Here is a 14257-nt window from a genome sequence, read left to right on the forward strand (position 1 = left end):
CTAATGATTTTGCTGTCGCCATGGCTGTGCAGCAGTAGTGTTGTGAATATGTCATGCAGTACCCGTGAATTTGGAAAGTGTGTCAAAACACAACTTCAATTAGTTTGCTCTAATTATGGCTCTAGAGAGTTCATAACTATATCACTCCTCATTAAAAAAGATTTTCTTATATGGATTAATACAGCACATAAAGGGATGTTTGAGCAATCTGAGGCAGAGGTGTGCGGAGGGAGGATGCCCATGGTGTGGTGGAGGCGCAGTGGGTCTGGAGTGGCGCCGGGGTCCAGCCCCATCCGTGGGCGGCAGGGCAGGGGCTGGGAAACCTCCTGGGAAGGACCAGGCAGCCGCTTCGCTATCCCTCAAAGAGGGTTTTGTCCCTCGGCATGTGAACCTGGCAGATGATTCTGGACAGGCTCTTCAGTTTGAACAAAGCAAACAAGGGGGAAAAAAACCCAACCAACCCCAAACACAAAAGCCCTAGGAATTGCACTTGATGCTAAAATAGAGATCTGGCGTGAAAACTTTGCTCCAGTAAAGGTCGAGGAGTGTAAGTAGTCAGAAGCCTGTGTCAGTCTGGCATCTCCGAAGCCCTGCAGGATGCCACGTGTCCGCGTGCCTTTCCCAGGGTAGTTGTCGTGTCTTTTGAACACTGTCTTTTCGTATTGCCTGAGCGTGTTCTTGCTTTGCAGAACGGGGAAAAGATTCTTGTGCTCGCAGGTGAGCAGTCGGTGAAGGGTTAAAGTAGTAATTGTTTAAATCTTTTAGGCTTTCCTCCCAGTTCTGTGATAATTTGATGAAGAACTTCACCCTAATTAAATATTCAAATTAGGAATAAGTGTCAATATGGCTTCCCATTGCCTGGAATGATGATTAATTGTATTCAAAACTCTAGTGGCCGCTGTAATCTAAACCAAACCGTTGTTCTTGATTATTTCTGCAACACATTTGCCATGTTTTTGTTTTAAAATTTAAACTAGTAATTGATTTGCCATATGCTGCAGAGCTGCACATACTTTCACGATATGTGTTTAGGAACTTGGGGACTTTGTAATTGGGATTTTCTTGCTTTTCAATGGCAGCCTTTTTTTTTTTGTACTTTTTTTTGTCTTCTACAATGCAAAATGATTTGGCTTTCACATCGCATAAGGAAAATGCATTATGCAATCAACTTAGTAGGTATAAGTTATATTGATCCTGGCCAAAGTTTGCATTAATTTAAAATAAATTGGACTTTGTTTCCCGGGTTTTCCCTACAATGTCATGCTTTTAAAAGGGGAAGGGGAGAGCTGGACCCCTTCTAGCAGTGGCTGCCTTCTGTCTTGTGGTCTTGCAGCTAAATGTTCTCCTTGGAGACAGCTGGCTCTCCTCGGTGTGGCTCGGTGGGAGTGATGAAGTGCCCATTTGTCCTGCCTCAGAGATGGAAAGGGGCCATGGGGGGGTACACAGGCTGTCATTTCCAAACGCTGTCGTAGCAGCCTGGGTGCTGGCAGGCCGTGCTCAGCAGCAGCCGAACTGGCGCTTCTGGCTTTTGGGCCCCAGGAGCAGTCACGGGAGCTCTTGCCCGCTGAGAGCAGGTCTGAAGGTGTGTACCCACGTGTAGCCTTTGTAATTCCCGCTGCCACGAGGGAATATCTCGGTGTGTCTTTTAATGTCGATACGTCTAACGTGGAGAGCAAACGGGATGCCCTGAGGAGTTAGGCAGTGAGGTCTGGGTGCGTCATCTTCCGCTGCCATATTCGTGCGTGCGTGGTCACAGTCCCTCGGATGGAGAGCGATTCATTTTAATTACACACGTGGAACACGCGCACCGCTTCAGCATATGGCGGTCGTGAAAGCTGGTGCTTGCGTGAGCTGCCAGGCACACTAGTAGCGACTGGGGACCTGGTTCAGAAAGTCTTTTGCAAACTAAGGATTCAGAGCTTTCCTGGAGGGCAGCTGCGTGTGTCTGTGGGGCTGGGGGCTCCCCCGTGGGGCTCACGCAGTGCCTGCTGCGGGATGCCGCAGTCCCCTGGCTGAAGGGATGCTCGGCACCTCCCTCGCAGCCTCCCGTGGTCCAGCCGGCTTGTGGTGGGGTGTGGAGGGGGGTTGTGCGGGTGGAGGAGGGTCAGCCTCTCTGGCGGCAGAAGCTGGTAGAAGCTTTTAAAATACCCTGCTCAGAAATGGGCCTTTTAAGTAGATCTGCTTTGTTTACTTCTAAAACAATTCCTGCTGTTTTCTTTGGGGTGAAGAAAGCAGTCCCCTGTGCAAGCAAGAGAAATTGCAAAGTTTTTCTGTTGGCTGTTTTGGTGCCTCGGAAAGTATTTTTGGATACTGCTATTAAAAAACAAATGAAAAGCGTGTAATGCCTACAGGCAGTGGTCTTCTGTTTTAAAGTGTGTTCATGACAAACCTGCCTCTGCTCGCAAAGAGTCTCATATGGATTGTGTTTTAAACAGCAAACTGTTAGCCAAATTTGAAAATATTTTCACACCATCTTTTTTTGGTTAGAAATAGCTTTGGGAAGCACAAGCAAACTGAAGCTGATGTTTGCTTTTTCTCATTTTATCCATGCTGTTCACCATCAGCTGCATCAAGGTCTAAAAATACATAGTTCTTCACAAAATGTGTCCTGTTTTTAAAGGCAGATAATTTCCAGATGATTTGCTCGATAGATAAAACCTGCTAGCTAAAACATGGATTTGATTCTCTGCTGGAGAACATGCAGGGCCCTTTCTCGCAGATGGGGAGTTTGTGAGAGGACACAAAGGCCGCCTGGTTTTTCTGGTAGGAGAGTGATGCCGAGGGTCTCTCCATGTCCAGTAACTCTCGCTGGTGTGAAATGATGCCTCCGCTCTCGTCCTGCACTTATCCTCGCTATGAAGAGGGAGCATCTTCAGTACGTATGGCAACGGGGTCCAGAAGATTAATGATTTTATAAAAATTCACGCAGAACTGGGATCAGCATTAGAAAAACACAGATTGGAATTAAAAGGGAAAAGCCAGAATCTCTCAGCAAAGCATAGAAAACATAGAAATCTGGGCTATCAATAGTGGTTACTAGCAGAAACTTTTTTCTCAGGGTAGGCTTCTCAGTGGAGCTCCGTGGCTGAGCCAGGCGGGAGGTCCAGCGGGATGGCGGAGGCAGAGCCGTGTCTGTGTGGCGAGCAGCCTTGCTCACGCTCTCCTGTGCCTGGGCAGCCCGTGCCTTTCCTGGGCTGTGTCCTGCTGGGTGGGGGCAGCCGGCACGGGCTGTTTGCACCCGAAGGGCTGTCGGTCCGTCCTCATGCCAGAGGCTGGTGCAGAGCAGCTCCGGGCTCCAGCAGCTTCATGCACAGCTCTCTCTCCAGCCCTGGGGCCCGGTGAGATTGGGGCTTGCTGGGCGTCGCATCCCGCCCTCCCACACCGTGTGTTCCCGGGAAGGTCTCCCACCTCATCTAGCCTGTGTCCAGACTTGCCTTGTGCTGGATTTTCCGTTTAATAAGTTGTGAGCCACTGAAAATAGTTTCAACTTCACTTCCATGAGGTCTGTTTTTTCCTATTTATAGGAAGGTTTAATGGACAATTTAAAAATATCTCTGTGCTGCAGGACTGCCGGGCAGAGCGTTGTTGAGAGGGAGGGAGGGAGGGCGTCGCACACTGCTGCAGCTAGAGAGGTGACGAGTGAAGTTTGGCTTCCCTTTTCTCGGGGACTGGGGTGGGGGAGCTCAGCGTGTGCATCGCCCGCGCCTCGGGGAGCGTGGGAGCGTGCAGCGGGCTCTGAGTAGGTTTGGAGCAGGCCTTAGTCATCAAGAGAGTTTCAAAGATCTTGTTTGTGGATATACTCAGAAGTTTCTGGCACGGAAAAATCCAAAGCACGTGCTGTTAGCGCTTTCTGCCTTGAAGGAAATGCAGTTGAGTCCTGCAGGGTGTTCAGGCACTCTCTTGGTGCCTTATGTTGAGACTTGCATTTGCAGAGGGGATCGTGCTCGCTGGCCACCGTACAGGCTGTCCCTGGGTGCCGCCTTGCGAGGAGCTGCCGTGTCCTGCTGGAGGGTGGATGGCCGCCTCTGTAGCGCTTTGGTTGTTGGCCAAGTCGGGGTTTGGTGGGGCGGAGGGGGCTTGTGCCAGGGTGTAGCTGGTCTTGCTCACAGCTGGACTGAGGAGCAGGTAAAGCAGCTGAACCACCCTTGGCTGTAATGGCTGAACCGCCACCTTGGCCTCCCCCTGGTATTTGGGGCCTGCTCTGGCTTTTGGAAGCAGTGTTAAAATTGATGTTTGTTGCTTAACCTGACTGGACTCGTCAGGCAAGAGCGAGCTGACAGCAGCAACGTCTTCTGCTCTGTAGTAATGTCCTCTCCATTACCCATCTCCCTTCCTCAGGCATATCTCGCTGACGCTCCCTGCCAGCTTTCGAGGGAAAAGTCACAGCACTCGCCTGGACTTGGAGCACCAGCACTCAAATTTGTATGCCATATCAGGTAAGCTGGCGCACGCGATGGTTCCTCTGCTCTTCTGTGTAATCCGTGGTGTAACCAAGTAAAGCAGCCCTGCTTGCGCAAACAGCCAGGTGTGTGGGACCCATGAAACAAACGTCCAGCTTTGCCTCAGTGCCATTTAAATGTCGAGAGCAGAAGGGGTGCAGAGACCCCAGAAAACACCCAGGCACATGTGTCACTGGCAACAAACGTTACTGATCACTGGGGAGATTGCAGCCCTCAGGGGGGGATGCTGCTGCCCACGGAGGTGCTAGATCAGAGCTCTGATGGAAAGCAACACCAACACAAACTTTGTTCCTTGTCTTTTTCATGATCTTCCCAGGTGAGTCATAAGAGATGACACCTCTGCCCGTTTCACAGGAAGCTTTGTCCTGCCTAGCAAGGATGATTTTGGTACACACTGTTCTTTGCTACACTCAACATACACATCAAAAACAGTTGAGATCTTTACTCTTTCCTATTTCTATATTCTGAATACTGGCACTGCGTAGATTTGTTTTCTCAGTATTAGGGTAAATTTGAAATGAGATGTTAGGATATGGGGAGGTCTGCAATATTTTTAAGAAGCATGTGCTTGCATGCTTTGTCTCTCTAGCGGTAGCTTTCTCTCTGTTCACCATTCTAGGCTAGTGCACAAGTGCTAGAGCTAGTGACAGTTTCCAGATGTCAGTGTGGAAAAAACCTGCCGATGAGTATTTTAGCTGTTTTTTATTTTTAACTAGTAGTAGTCTGCAGCAAAAATGTGTATTTAAATAGAGTGGTGAGGATCAAGCCCATTCCTTCACCTGTGCAGGTACAGGTACCTGTTACTGTGCTTCAGGACCACATGGTGGGTTCGGTTTGGAGCTGAGGTCCCTGTGAGCTGTCCCTGACAGCTCTGCTCCTCTGGAGGAGGTCCTGCCTTTAAGTGCTTGCTTTCCTGAAGGAGGAGTGAGCAAAAAAAGGAACGTAGCCTGGTTCTCAGAGCCCGGGAAGAAATGCTGCTAGGAATGAGAGGCAGGGATGCTTCTTACAGGGTTGTACCTCACGGAGTCTGTCACCAGCACTCCTGAACATGCTGAGAGCTGTGTGGTCTGGAAGCTATTCACGAACCACAGCAAAAGGACTCTTGGTTCTGCAAACTAAAGAAAAATGGTAGGTGCAGGTGTGGCACAACAGTGTGTTTCACCTACTTCTTCTCTTAGAGGCTAGCTCATATTCTATGCTTCAGCTGAGTAGTGCTGGGATGCAAGGTAGTATTACACCTGATGGTGACAGGCATGGTAGAATCCCGCTTAGCCACAGTTTTCTCTTTGTTATGTCATTTTTTTGCAAGAGGAGAAAAATATTGGCTTTAAACCTGACTCTGTCAAAACCTAATGAAAGTACAGTCCCTTCATCTGACTGAAGGAGGTTTTCAGGACCGTTTGGAAACCCAGAAGCAGCAGCAGTGGATTCAGTGGGCTGCACAATAGGTAGTGCTTGTGCATAATCAGGGAAGAGAAGATGGCAAAAATGTGCCATTCACAGATTCTTGCTATTAATAGTGAGTGACACTTCTAACATGGGAACATGGCATTAATTCATGTACCATAATCAAAGGGTTATTTAAAAGGTAATCTCTGCCTGAAACTGCAGCTTCGGGTTCCTAAATAGATGGAATATAACAATTGCATAATTCTTGTCAGTACTCGTTTTTCTTGTTACTCTCCTGCCCTAATAGATTTAGAAATGTAAGGGAAGGCGTGTTCTTGTGCTCACATGAGACAGTCCTGCACGGAGGACTGAAAGCTGCACTTTATCTCCTGAGAAAGCATCAAATGTGCAAACAGTGAGGCAGCGACTCTGCATGAACGTTACTTAGAACAGCCCTGCTCTAGGACTTGCCCTGGACTGCTTCTGCTTGCAGTGCAGCTGGGAAAGATGACCTGTTTTGCAAAGAACCTGAATACTTTACCAGATAATTATAGGCAAAGCACAAAATGGGTCTGCAAAACTGGGCATGGCATTAGTCTTCCACGTTTGCTCAAGCACATTTCAGTCAAAGTATATAACTCTTCCCCTCGCCCCCCCCCCCCAACTGCACATTCTCCTCCAGACACGTTGTTATACAAGTTGTTGTGCATACATGTACTGTAATGGTTATTGCAGCTGTGAATCGTTTCTGAAGAAAGGGTCTTGTCATATGAAACATCCTGTGCATTGGCAGGGATCTTCATGCGTAACTCCTGACCACTGCTGCCTTTTCAGCGGCTGTGATGAGGTGCTGGGACAATTCCCTTTGCGTGCTTAAACGTTGCCGAGGTAGATTAGCCCCCAGACGAGCTGTGGAAACCATTCTGAAGTTTCCTGTTACGTTGGTGTAGTTTGCAGCCAGTCCGTTTTATCTGTGCTGCAATGCGAGTGCCTTGCTGCAGTGCCATGGCAACGGGAAATTTATTAACGCGCTTCCACTGTCGTCCCTAATTGCTCTGCCGGGATGTGATTTGCTGCTGTGGGGTCCTGGCTGCAGTGTGCTGCGGGGCCTGCGGCGCCGGGGGAGACGTGGGCGTGTGGGAGACGTGCGGGCTGTGGCGGCGAGCGGCCGGCGAGGCGACCGGTGCTCCAGTGGGTACAGGACTGCTCTCCGGTTCCATGGGGTGGCCACGCACAGACGAGCCTGCGGGCTCCCTCTCTTGGCTCTCGGCAAAATGGGAGGTCTCCTGGTGCTGGCACAGGGAGACAAAAGCTGTTGTGAGCGGTCTGTTATCTTCCAGTTTCAGTATCGCCTCAGTCTGAATTCTTGTGGTGGGGACAGCATGGGCTATTTAGGGAGGGTGGAATTAAGAGTGGCGGCATGGCTCTCTGTAGACACCCATGATTTTCTCAGTAGTCAATGAAACGGACACTTCCCTCTGGGGTTCGGCCTGTTGGTGGAAGGTGCAATGAATTTTGGCTGTTGAGCCTACTACCTATCGCAAAATACATTTTGGCAGAAATTGCCGGATCCTCACTGGAACTGTCCCATTACATACCCATGTCCTTGGGGTATGTAATGTGATTGTTATCACAAAGCTGGAGCTGAGGGAAAAATGGTCCCAAAAGCAGTAATTACAGTTTTTAACCAGCATTTTGTCATTTCCAGTCTTGACAATGAAACATTGGGTGAGCAGAAAGTTGGGAAGGCTCCTCTCCGTACAGCAAACTAACAAATCCGTCTTTGACAGGGCGTGTATAGGAAACTACTGCCCGGACCTCGCGGCTCCACGCAGGGAGCATGCCACGTGCCGCTGCAGCACGGCACTGCCGTCTGCACTTGCGCTGGTGCTGCTGGCTCCGTGCCCACAGGCTCCCTGGTCCTACCCCGTGCCGTACGCCCGAATTACTTCTAAGTTGATCTGCAAAAGGTCTCCGGGTGCTGCTGGGAGTGCGGTGCTGAGGAGCTGACAGGCTTAATATGCATGTTCGAACGGGCAGCTGCTGGAAGAAGAATGCCTTGCTCCAGACAGACCTGTCGACAGACACTGCTCAGTATTTCACGGCGTAGTCTTTCTTCATGGCCTTCAGCTTAATTAAGATGTTGTTGTGACTACATACTGCCTTCATTTCAGACTTCACCATCTCCTGGCTGCATATTGCTTTGGCTTATCAGAGCCACAAGGACAGTGAGGGAGAGAGGGAGCCCTCTCAGGCAGCCACAGATAATAACGTACAGGAAAAATTCCTGAATGAAGTGAAAAATTATTTATAATAATGGTACTCAAATAGAAGGGAAATAAGTCACTGTAAGGGTATATAAATTTTTATGATAGTGTATAAACAGCCATAGCTTGCCTTGTCTCCCATCTATCCCTACAGAGAATGAGGGCAACATCTAGCATAAAGAAAAATATAATAAGAAAACGAAGAAATGAATGGGAAGAGCTGGAGGATTGATCACTCTGTGTATTTGTATATCCTGATGTAAAAGGTGCTGCTGACAGGTGGCGAGGTTTCTTCTGTATAAAACCATGTGTGTGCTGTCAGGGCGGTGTGAGCAGCCTTGTTTCGATTGATGAATTGCCTGCTTTCTTGATTAAACCTTCCGTCACTTAAGAAACAAAAAGCCTGTGTTTGGATGGCAGAGTGGGACATGTCAAAAAAATCTGTCTGCTTTACCTTTGTGCAGATGTTGGGCACAGACTGTAACATGTATTATTAAAACGAATGTGGCATTTACTGTGCATTATTTCTTTCCTGGGAGAAAGGACCTGTAAATTATATGCTAATAATAAGCTTTAACCCTTTCAGAAACCAAGAGGTTTAGGAGTGCAAATACTCCTGCAGGCCTCACTAATTGGATGGGCTCTAATACCACCGTAGTGCTCTCTGAAGTTAATAAACAGTGTGTTTCAGACCGGTATGCTGATGCCTCTTGGGGATCTTGCCTCCAATAAGTTTTCTGCTGTGTAAGTGCCACTGAAACGTAAACCTTTCGAATTACAAAATCTTCCGTTGAAAGCCCCCTTCAAATTCTGATTCCAGGCGAAAGCTGTCTCCTGCCTGGGGACGAGGCCGGCAGCGGAGAGGTTGCACAGCCAGCCATGCATGACCTCCGCTGCGGGGGGCACAGCACTCTGCCCTCGGAGCTGGCAGAGCCTCCCCGCGCCAGCTCCAGCCTTTGATTTCACTTTCAGAATCGCTTCAACCTGCCAGTTTGAGACGTACTCAACCGACTCGTCTCAGGAAAAGGATTAGAGATGGAAAAAAAATCTTAACACACCTTGCAGAGCACGTGGCAGGATGTTGCATTGGAAACTAGTGACTGAGTTTGCAAAATGAGATTTTTATGGTCTTAGCTGTGGTTTCTGGGAAATCACGAGCTGGTCGAAGCTGTGTGCTCCCCCGTAGCGTGGCTTTTCTCAGCTGGGCAAAGCTATTGCTGGCTTTGGTGTGTGACCCTGCACGCTGCTGGGTAGGGTTGTTCTTTTCTGCCCTGAAATTTTACTGTAGCCAACTTCTGAGTCATGTTGCAGATAAGCGTGTTTGTCAGTTGTAGCATACGAACTTACATAATTTCAATATAGGACAGTCAATACTCCTACCTTCTCTTGATCCGCTCTGAGCCTGTCAAGGCAGAAATCGCATTGTGTGGAGTGTATCAGATACTTCTGCACAGCCCCATCAGAATGTGTGCACAAAGTAATTAGAGCCTCTCTGTACCAATTTTGTGTAGGAAAGAAGTGTGTGAACTTACAAATACTGCTACAGCTGTCATCTCAGCCAGAACCTTACTTCAGTTGTATAACCCTGTCTCCAAGGGTTTTTGTTCTAGCAGAAAGCTGGAGGTAACAGGATGATCACAGTTACCCTTGGTAGGACTGAGTTTCATTTTTTTTGAACACAAATATGGAAACTGCTGAAAAAGCAACAGAATGAAAGCAGAACATACTTTGATGTATTTTTCTTGATAGTATTTTTCAAGTAATGCTTGCCAGCTGTCAGCCCAAAACAATTAAAACATTTATGCAAGTACTTAGAGATAGTCGATGTTAGCTTGGCGTACTGATAAGCCATCCATAAGTTCGGTACCTCAAGTTGTGTTAATCCACAGAACTAAAACAAGATCCAGAGGCATACGTTATTCACACTGTATAAAAGTTAACTGAATTCTTTCTTAAAATACGCTTAAGAATCTCATACCATTTGAAGAGCTCTCGGTTCAGTTAGAGATCCCACAGAAGCGGTTGCGGAGCAGCAGTGGTGCCTGCCAGAGCTCCTGGCCCCGCAGGGACCAGCGTGTCGCCCCGTGCCTGTCGCCACAGCCTCTGCTCGAGCCGTTTGTGCCGCCTGCCCGCAGCCTTGCTGCTCCTGCGTGGAGCCGTGCGCCACCCAAACGCCGCTTCTCGCCTTTCTTAACGGTCAGACTCTATCCGTGATCACGGCTGTTTTCTGAAAATGCCAGCATTCTTCAGTTTTGCTGATACTGACCTGAAGGTGAAGGTTTTCACTCTCTTTTGAAGGAAAAATGTCATGTCCTCTAGGTTGAAGCTTAAATGTCACATTCTGAAACATGTCATATGCTTTATCTACTGATAAAGCAACATCTGCGATTGTTAACAAGGCTGCAATGTTTGCCATTTATTTGCTTAGGAGCGGCGGGTTTTCAAAGCAGTTATTTGATGTAGCAATGCCTTTGCGTGTATTTCTTATCATAAAAAAAAATATTATTTTGTAATTGTCTTTAATCACGTTATCAACACAGTTATTTGTGTCAGGTGGTATTCCCAGAGAAACTGGACTGAGCACCAAGGAAGGGAATCGGGGCCAGTTGCCAGCTTGGTGTTGGCTGATGTGTGTTTGGCAGCTTGCCGTGAAGAAGGATGTTTTTGTGGGCAGCTCTTAACAGGTGGCACTTCCTCCCCATCTCTAATTTGTTTATTTTGGAATTGTGCACCAATATTTGCTACCATAATATTTACCTTAAGTAAATTTACCTTAAAGAAGTAAATATTTATTTTAGTGGATGTTTATTATTGTATTTTATATATAAATATTTCTTTATTGTATAAAAATGTTTATTTACATCTTTAAGACATTTTATAGGAAGGTCAGGACAAACTTTGTGATCTGGTTGGGTAGCAGGATGGTTTTGTTGCGGTGTCTGGTAGGCCACAGGTAGTGACTCGGGGCCGGCAAGCGGTCAAAGCAGTTGCCATCCTGAAGCGGGACGGTTGGGCTGCAGTTGTAGAGGGAGACATTTGCAAATGCGGGTTCCAGTCCGAGCTCGATTTGCTGGGTCGCTCAGGTGAACTCTCCCAGCAGGAGATGACTTTTGAAGTATCCAGAGAGTCCCCTGGGGCAGGTCCCTCCTTGGGGAGGGGGCAGAGGGGCTCGGTCCCGTGGAGCCCGGCTGGGGTGGCGAGGGGAGCCGGGGTCTGTCGGCAGCGCGGCCGTGGGGAGAGGGGGATGCTCTTCAGCTCCTGTAGGAAACACAGTGAGGTTTGGTGTTTGTTCCATACTGCGTTACCATTCAGATCTCTGGAGGCAGCAGAGAGAGTGGAAACTGATGTTAATGATCTGGAAAAACATCAAAGCCAGTGGATTCCCGAAAAGGAAACCAAGTTGCCTTTCTGTATGGGATAATGCGGAGCTTGGCAGGGGGGAGTTGTAATTTGTCTGGGTAGCTTTGTTGGAAGCATTTATTCACACACTGGTCTTATGGCAGCAGTTTGCTTCCAGATTCCTCCTTCCTTTCTGGAGCTCGGTCGATTGACTCGGCGTGGCCGTGAGTTTTGCACCAAAACGCCGGCATGCGGCCGTGGAGGCTGGCTGGAGCCCTGCGGCTGCGACGGCCGGGCTGGGTGCTGGCAGCTTTGCTTTCCACCGCTCAGCGATGCATTCAGGAATGCCTTGTTGCATGTGGCCCCCTTTTTTTTTTTCCTTTTTCTTTTTTTAATTACAAAAGAAATCTTTCAGAGGTCTTTCTAGATTAAGAAATAGAAGAAAAAAAAAATTTCATTACATTTCAGTGCCCATATGTCAACTTCTTTCTTGTTGCAAAATGTCAGGTTATCTATGCCACAACTGCCACTTACTTCTCTTCAATGTACATTTTCTTTTAAAAGATACTGTATCTTTTATCTGTCTGTAATGAGGACAGACATTTTAATCAGAGGTTAGTCATTTATTTTTGCAAACTATTGTTTTGCTTCATCATTTTTGCAGATAATTAAATGGTTCACTTGGCACAGTGTGTCTGCTTTATTAAAACAGGTAATTTTGAAAAAAAGGAAGATGCTATTTTTTGGATCACTGCACAAGAATTGCCTTTATCTTCATCTTCCAGCATAGTTTCTGGTGGTTTTGAGATACCCTCCTATGTTCAAGTGTGTTAGTACACGCTGCTCTCCAAAGGGGGAGGCCCTGTGCTACATCTTACTGTGGATTCCGATTCCCACGTGTATGTTCTTTGCACGTCTTAAGAATAGAAGCGGAACTAAACTTATTTTTTGTGACACTGAATTTTAATCGGGATGGTCCAAAAAGCAGACGAGTTGTGATACGAGCTTTATTGTGCATTGAAACCTCTTTACTGAGGCTGAGATTAAAGTCAGCCTGTTCTTTGCCCTGTTGCAATTTCCAGTCTTTGGACTGAGACCTGGATAATCTTCAAAATATAAAGGGCTCCATTAACATCCAGCAGTTCAGGGAGACTGAAGTCTCATGTAAAATGCTGCAGCTGCGTATTTCAGAAAGGGAAATGTAAGTGTTACTTAATACTATATTTAATAAGATTCAAACAAAGTGTATTTCTTATTTAATAAGCTCATCCACGGTGTACGGATTCTTTGCGTGCTTGCTGCTGCAGCGTACTGCCCTGCGTTACCAGTGCTGTGCTCAGGCAGGCTTGGCCCAAACAGCAAAAGATGAAGCCACAAGTTCTGCTGCCTGTATGATTTTTCAGACGTGATTTTCTGATTAACCTGCTGTCGTCCGAAGTGGCATTCTTTATCTTCATCATCTCACTCTTGCGTACTCGTACAAGAACGTGACAGCTCTGGCTGCGGTGCTGCTCTTTCTCTTGCGTTCAGTCTCAGCTGTCCCGCAAAGCTCAGGCTGGCGTGGGAAGTCTCGCCTTCTCCTGCTGTAACGTACCAGACGTCCAGACTTCACCCGTTTTTCTCACATCACGCGTCTCCCTCCAGCGAAGCTGCTTGTTGATCTCTGCCGAGAGGATTATCTGGCTGCTGCCCCTGAAGCTTTGAATTATGTATGAGCAGGTGCCCCGGCAGGGACGTTCCCCAGCCCCGTGGCGTGGGCGGTGGCGAAGGCATTGACGCCGGCGGAACGTGCAGGGCGCATCCGAAAGCAAACAGCGGCTGGAGCAGGGCTGTGCCGAGGGGGAGGGTGAAGCCAGAGGGGACCCCACTGGTGGCGTGGAGCCCCGCCAGTGCGCGGTGCCGCTCTGCCCCTGCTCCGCACACCCAGCAGCAGTTGTCACAGGAGCTCGGCTGCTGCAGGAGGACGAGCTGGCGGGACTCGCACCGGTTGCTTGTGGAACACAACCTCTGAGGCGGGCTGCACTGTATTTGTTTTGCTTTTCGGAGTGCCATAGTTTAATTTTTTTTAAATAGGAAGCTGCTCTGTGGTTTGGATATTTAAACAGTTATTAACCGAATGACAATTAACAGATTGCATAGACAGATTTTCTTTTCAAAACCTCTGAAATTGAGTACAGTTTGCAAAACTATCACGGCATAGTAATGACAATGAATTTTGATTTCCCGGAACTGATATTAGACTCCTTATTAAACTATGTGCATCTGCTTTTAATTTACTCCAAATAATTGGAAAATGCAATGAAGCTTTCCAATTAAAGCACGGCTTTATGCTGTTTAATAATACCCCCATAATATTATAGCTTATGAAGTGACAGGTGAGTTGGTGTATGAATAAAACATAAAGGCAGCAATAAGGGACAGAAAACCGGAGACAGTTGTTGGGGATTTTAAATGCTGGATGTAATTTGCATATATTAATCTCTTCTTTTCAGCCTTATCAGGCGTTCTTCAGTATTTGAAGTTAAAATAGCGTTGACAGGCGGGAGTACGCTTAGTTTTTTCAAGGATTTATTACTTGTATAATTTCTGATCTTTAATAAGCAGATATGACTGATCCTCATAGTTCTATAGAAATCGGTTAATTGTTCCAGATGGCGTGTACTGATTATGCAAAATTACTTTTCACACCATTTTTTTTTTCTGATGGAGTTTGGAGTAAAATTAAATTTTTTATAGCCTTCTTATCATGCTGTTTTACAGTGGTTTTTGCACAGAAGTTGAATTTAATCTACTATATTACAT

The 14257-nt window shown here is 47.3% G+C and overlaps 1 protein-coding gene across 13 annotated transcripts in view; it reads left to right on the forward strand.

Moving 5' to 3' along the window:
* The window catches only part of MVB12B (multivesicular body subunit 12B), a 72732-nt gene that overhangs the window by 31005 nt on the left and 27470 nt on the right, over positions 1-14257 (forward strand). For 12 of the 13 annotated variants that reach the window (XM_075772729.1, XM_075772734.1, XM_075772735.1 and 9 more), the window contains one exon: positions 4339-4436. In XM_075772729.1, the coding sequence (XP_075628844.1) occupies positions 4339-4436 (98 nt within the window). Of the gene's footprint in view, positions 1-4338; positions 4437-8270; positions 8599-14257 lie in introns of those variants that run through there. The other variant, XM_075772736.1, reaches the window with a different exon arrangement.

Source organism: Balearica regulorum, chromosome 20 (genome assembly GCF_011004875.1).
Source record: "Balearica regulorum gibbericeps isolate bBalReg1 chromosome 20, bBalReg1.pri, whole genome shotgun sequence".
NCBI classification, from domain to species: domain Eukaryota; kingdom Metazoa; phylum Chordata; class Aves; order Gruiformes; family Gruidae; genus Balearica; species Balearica regulorum.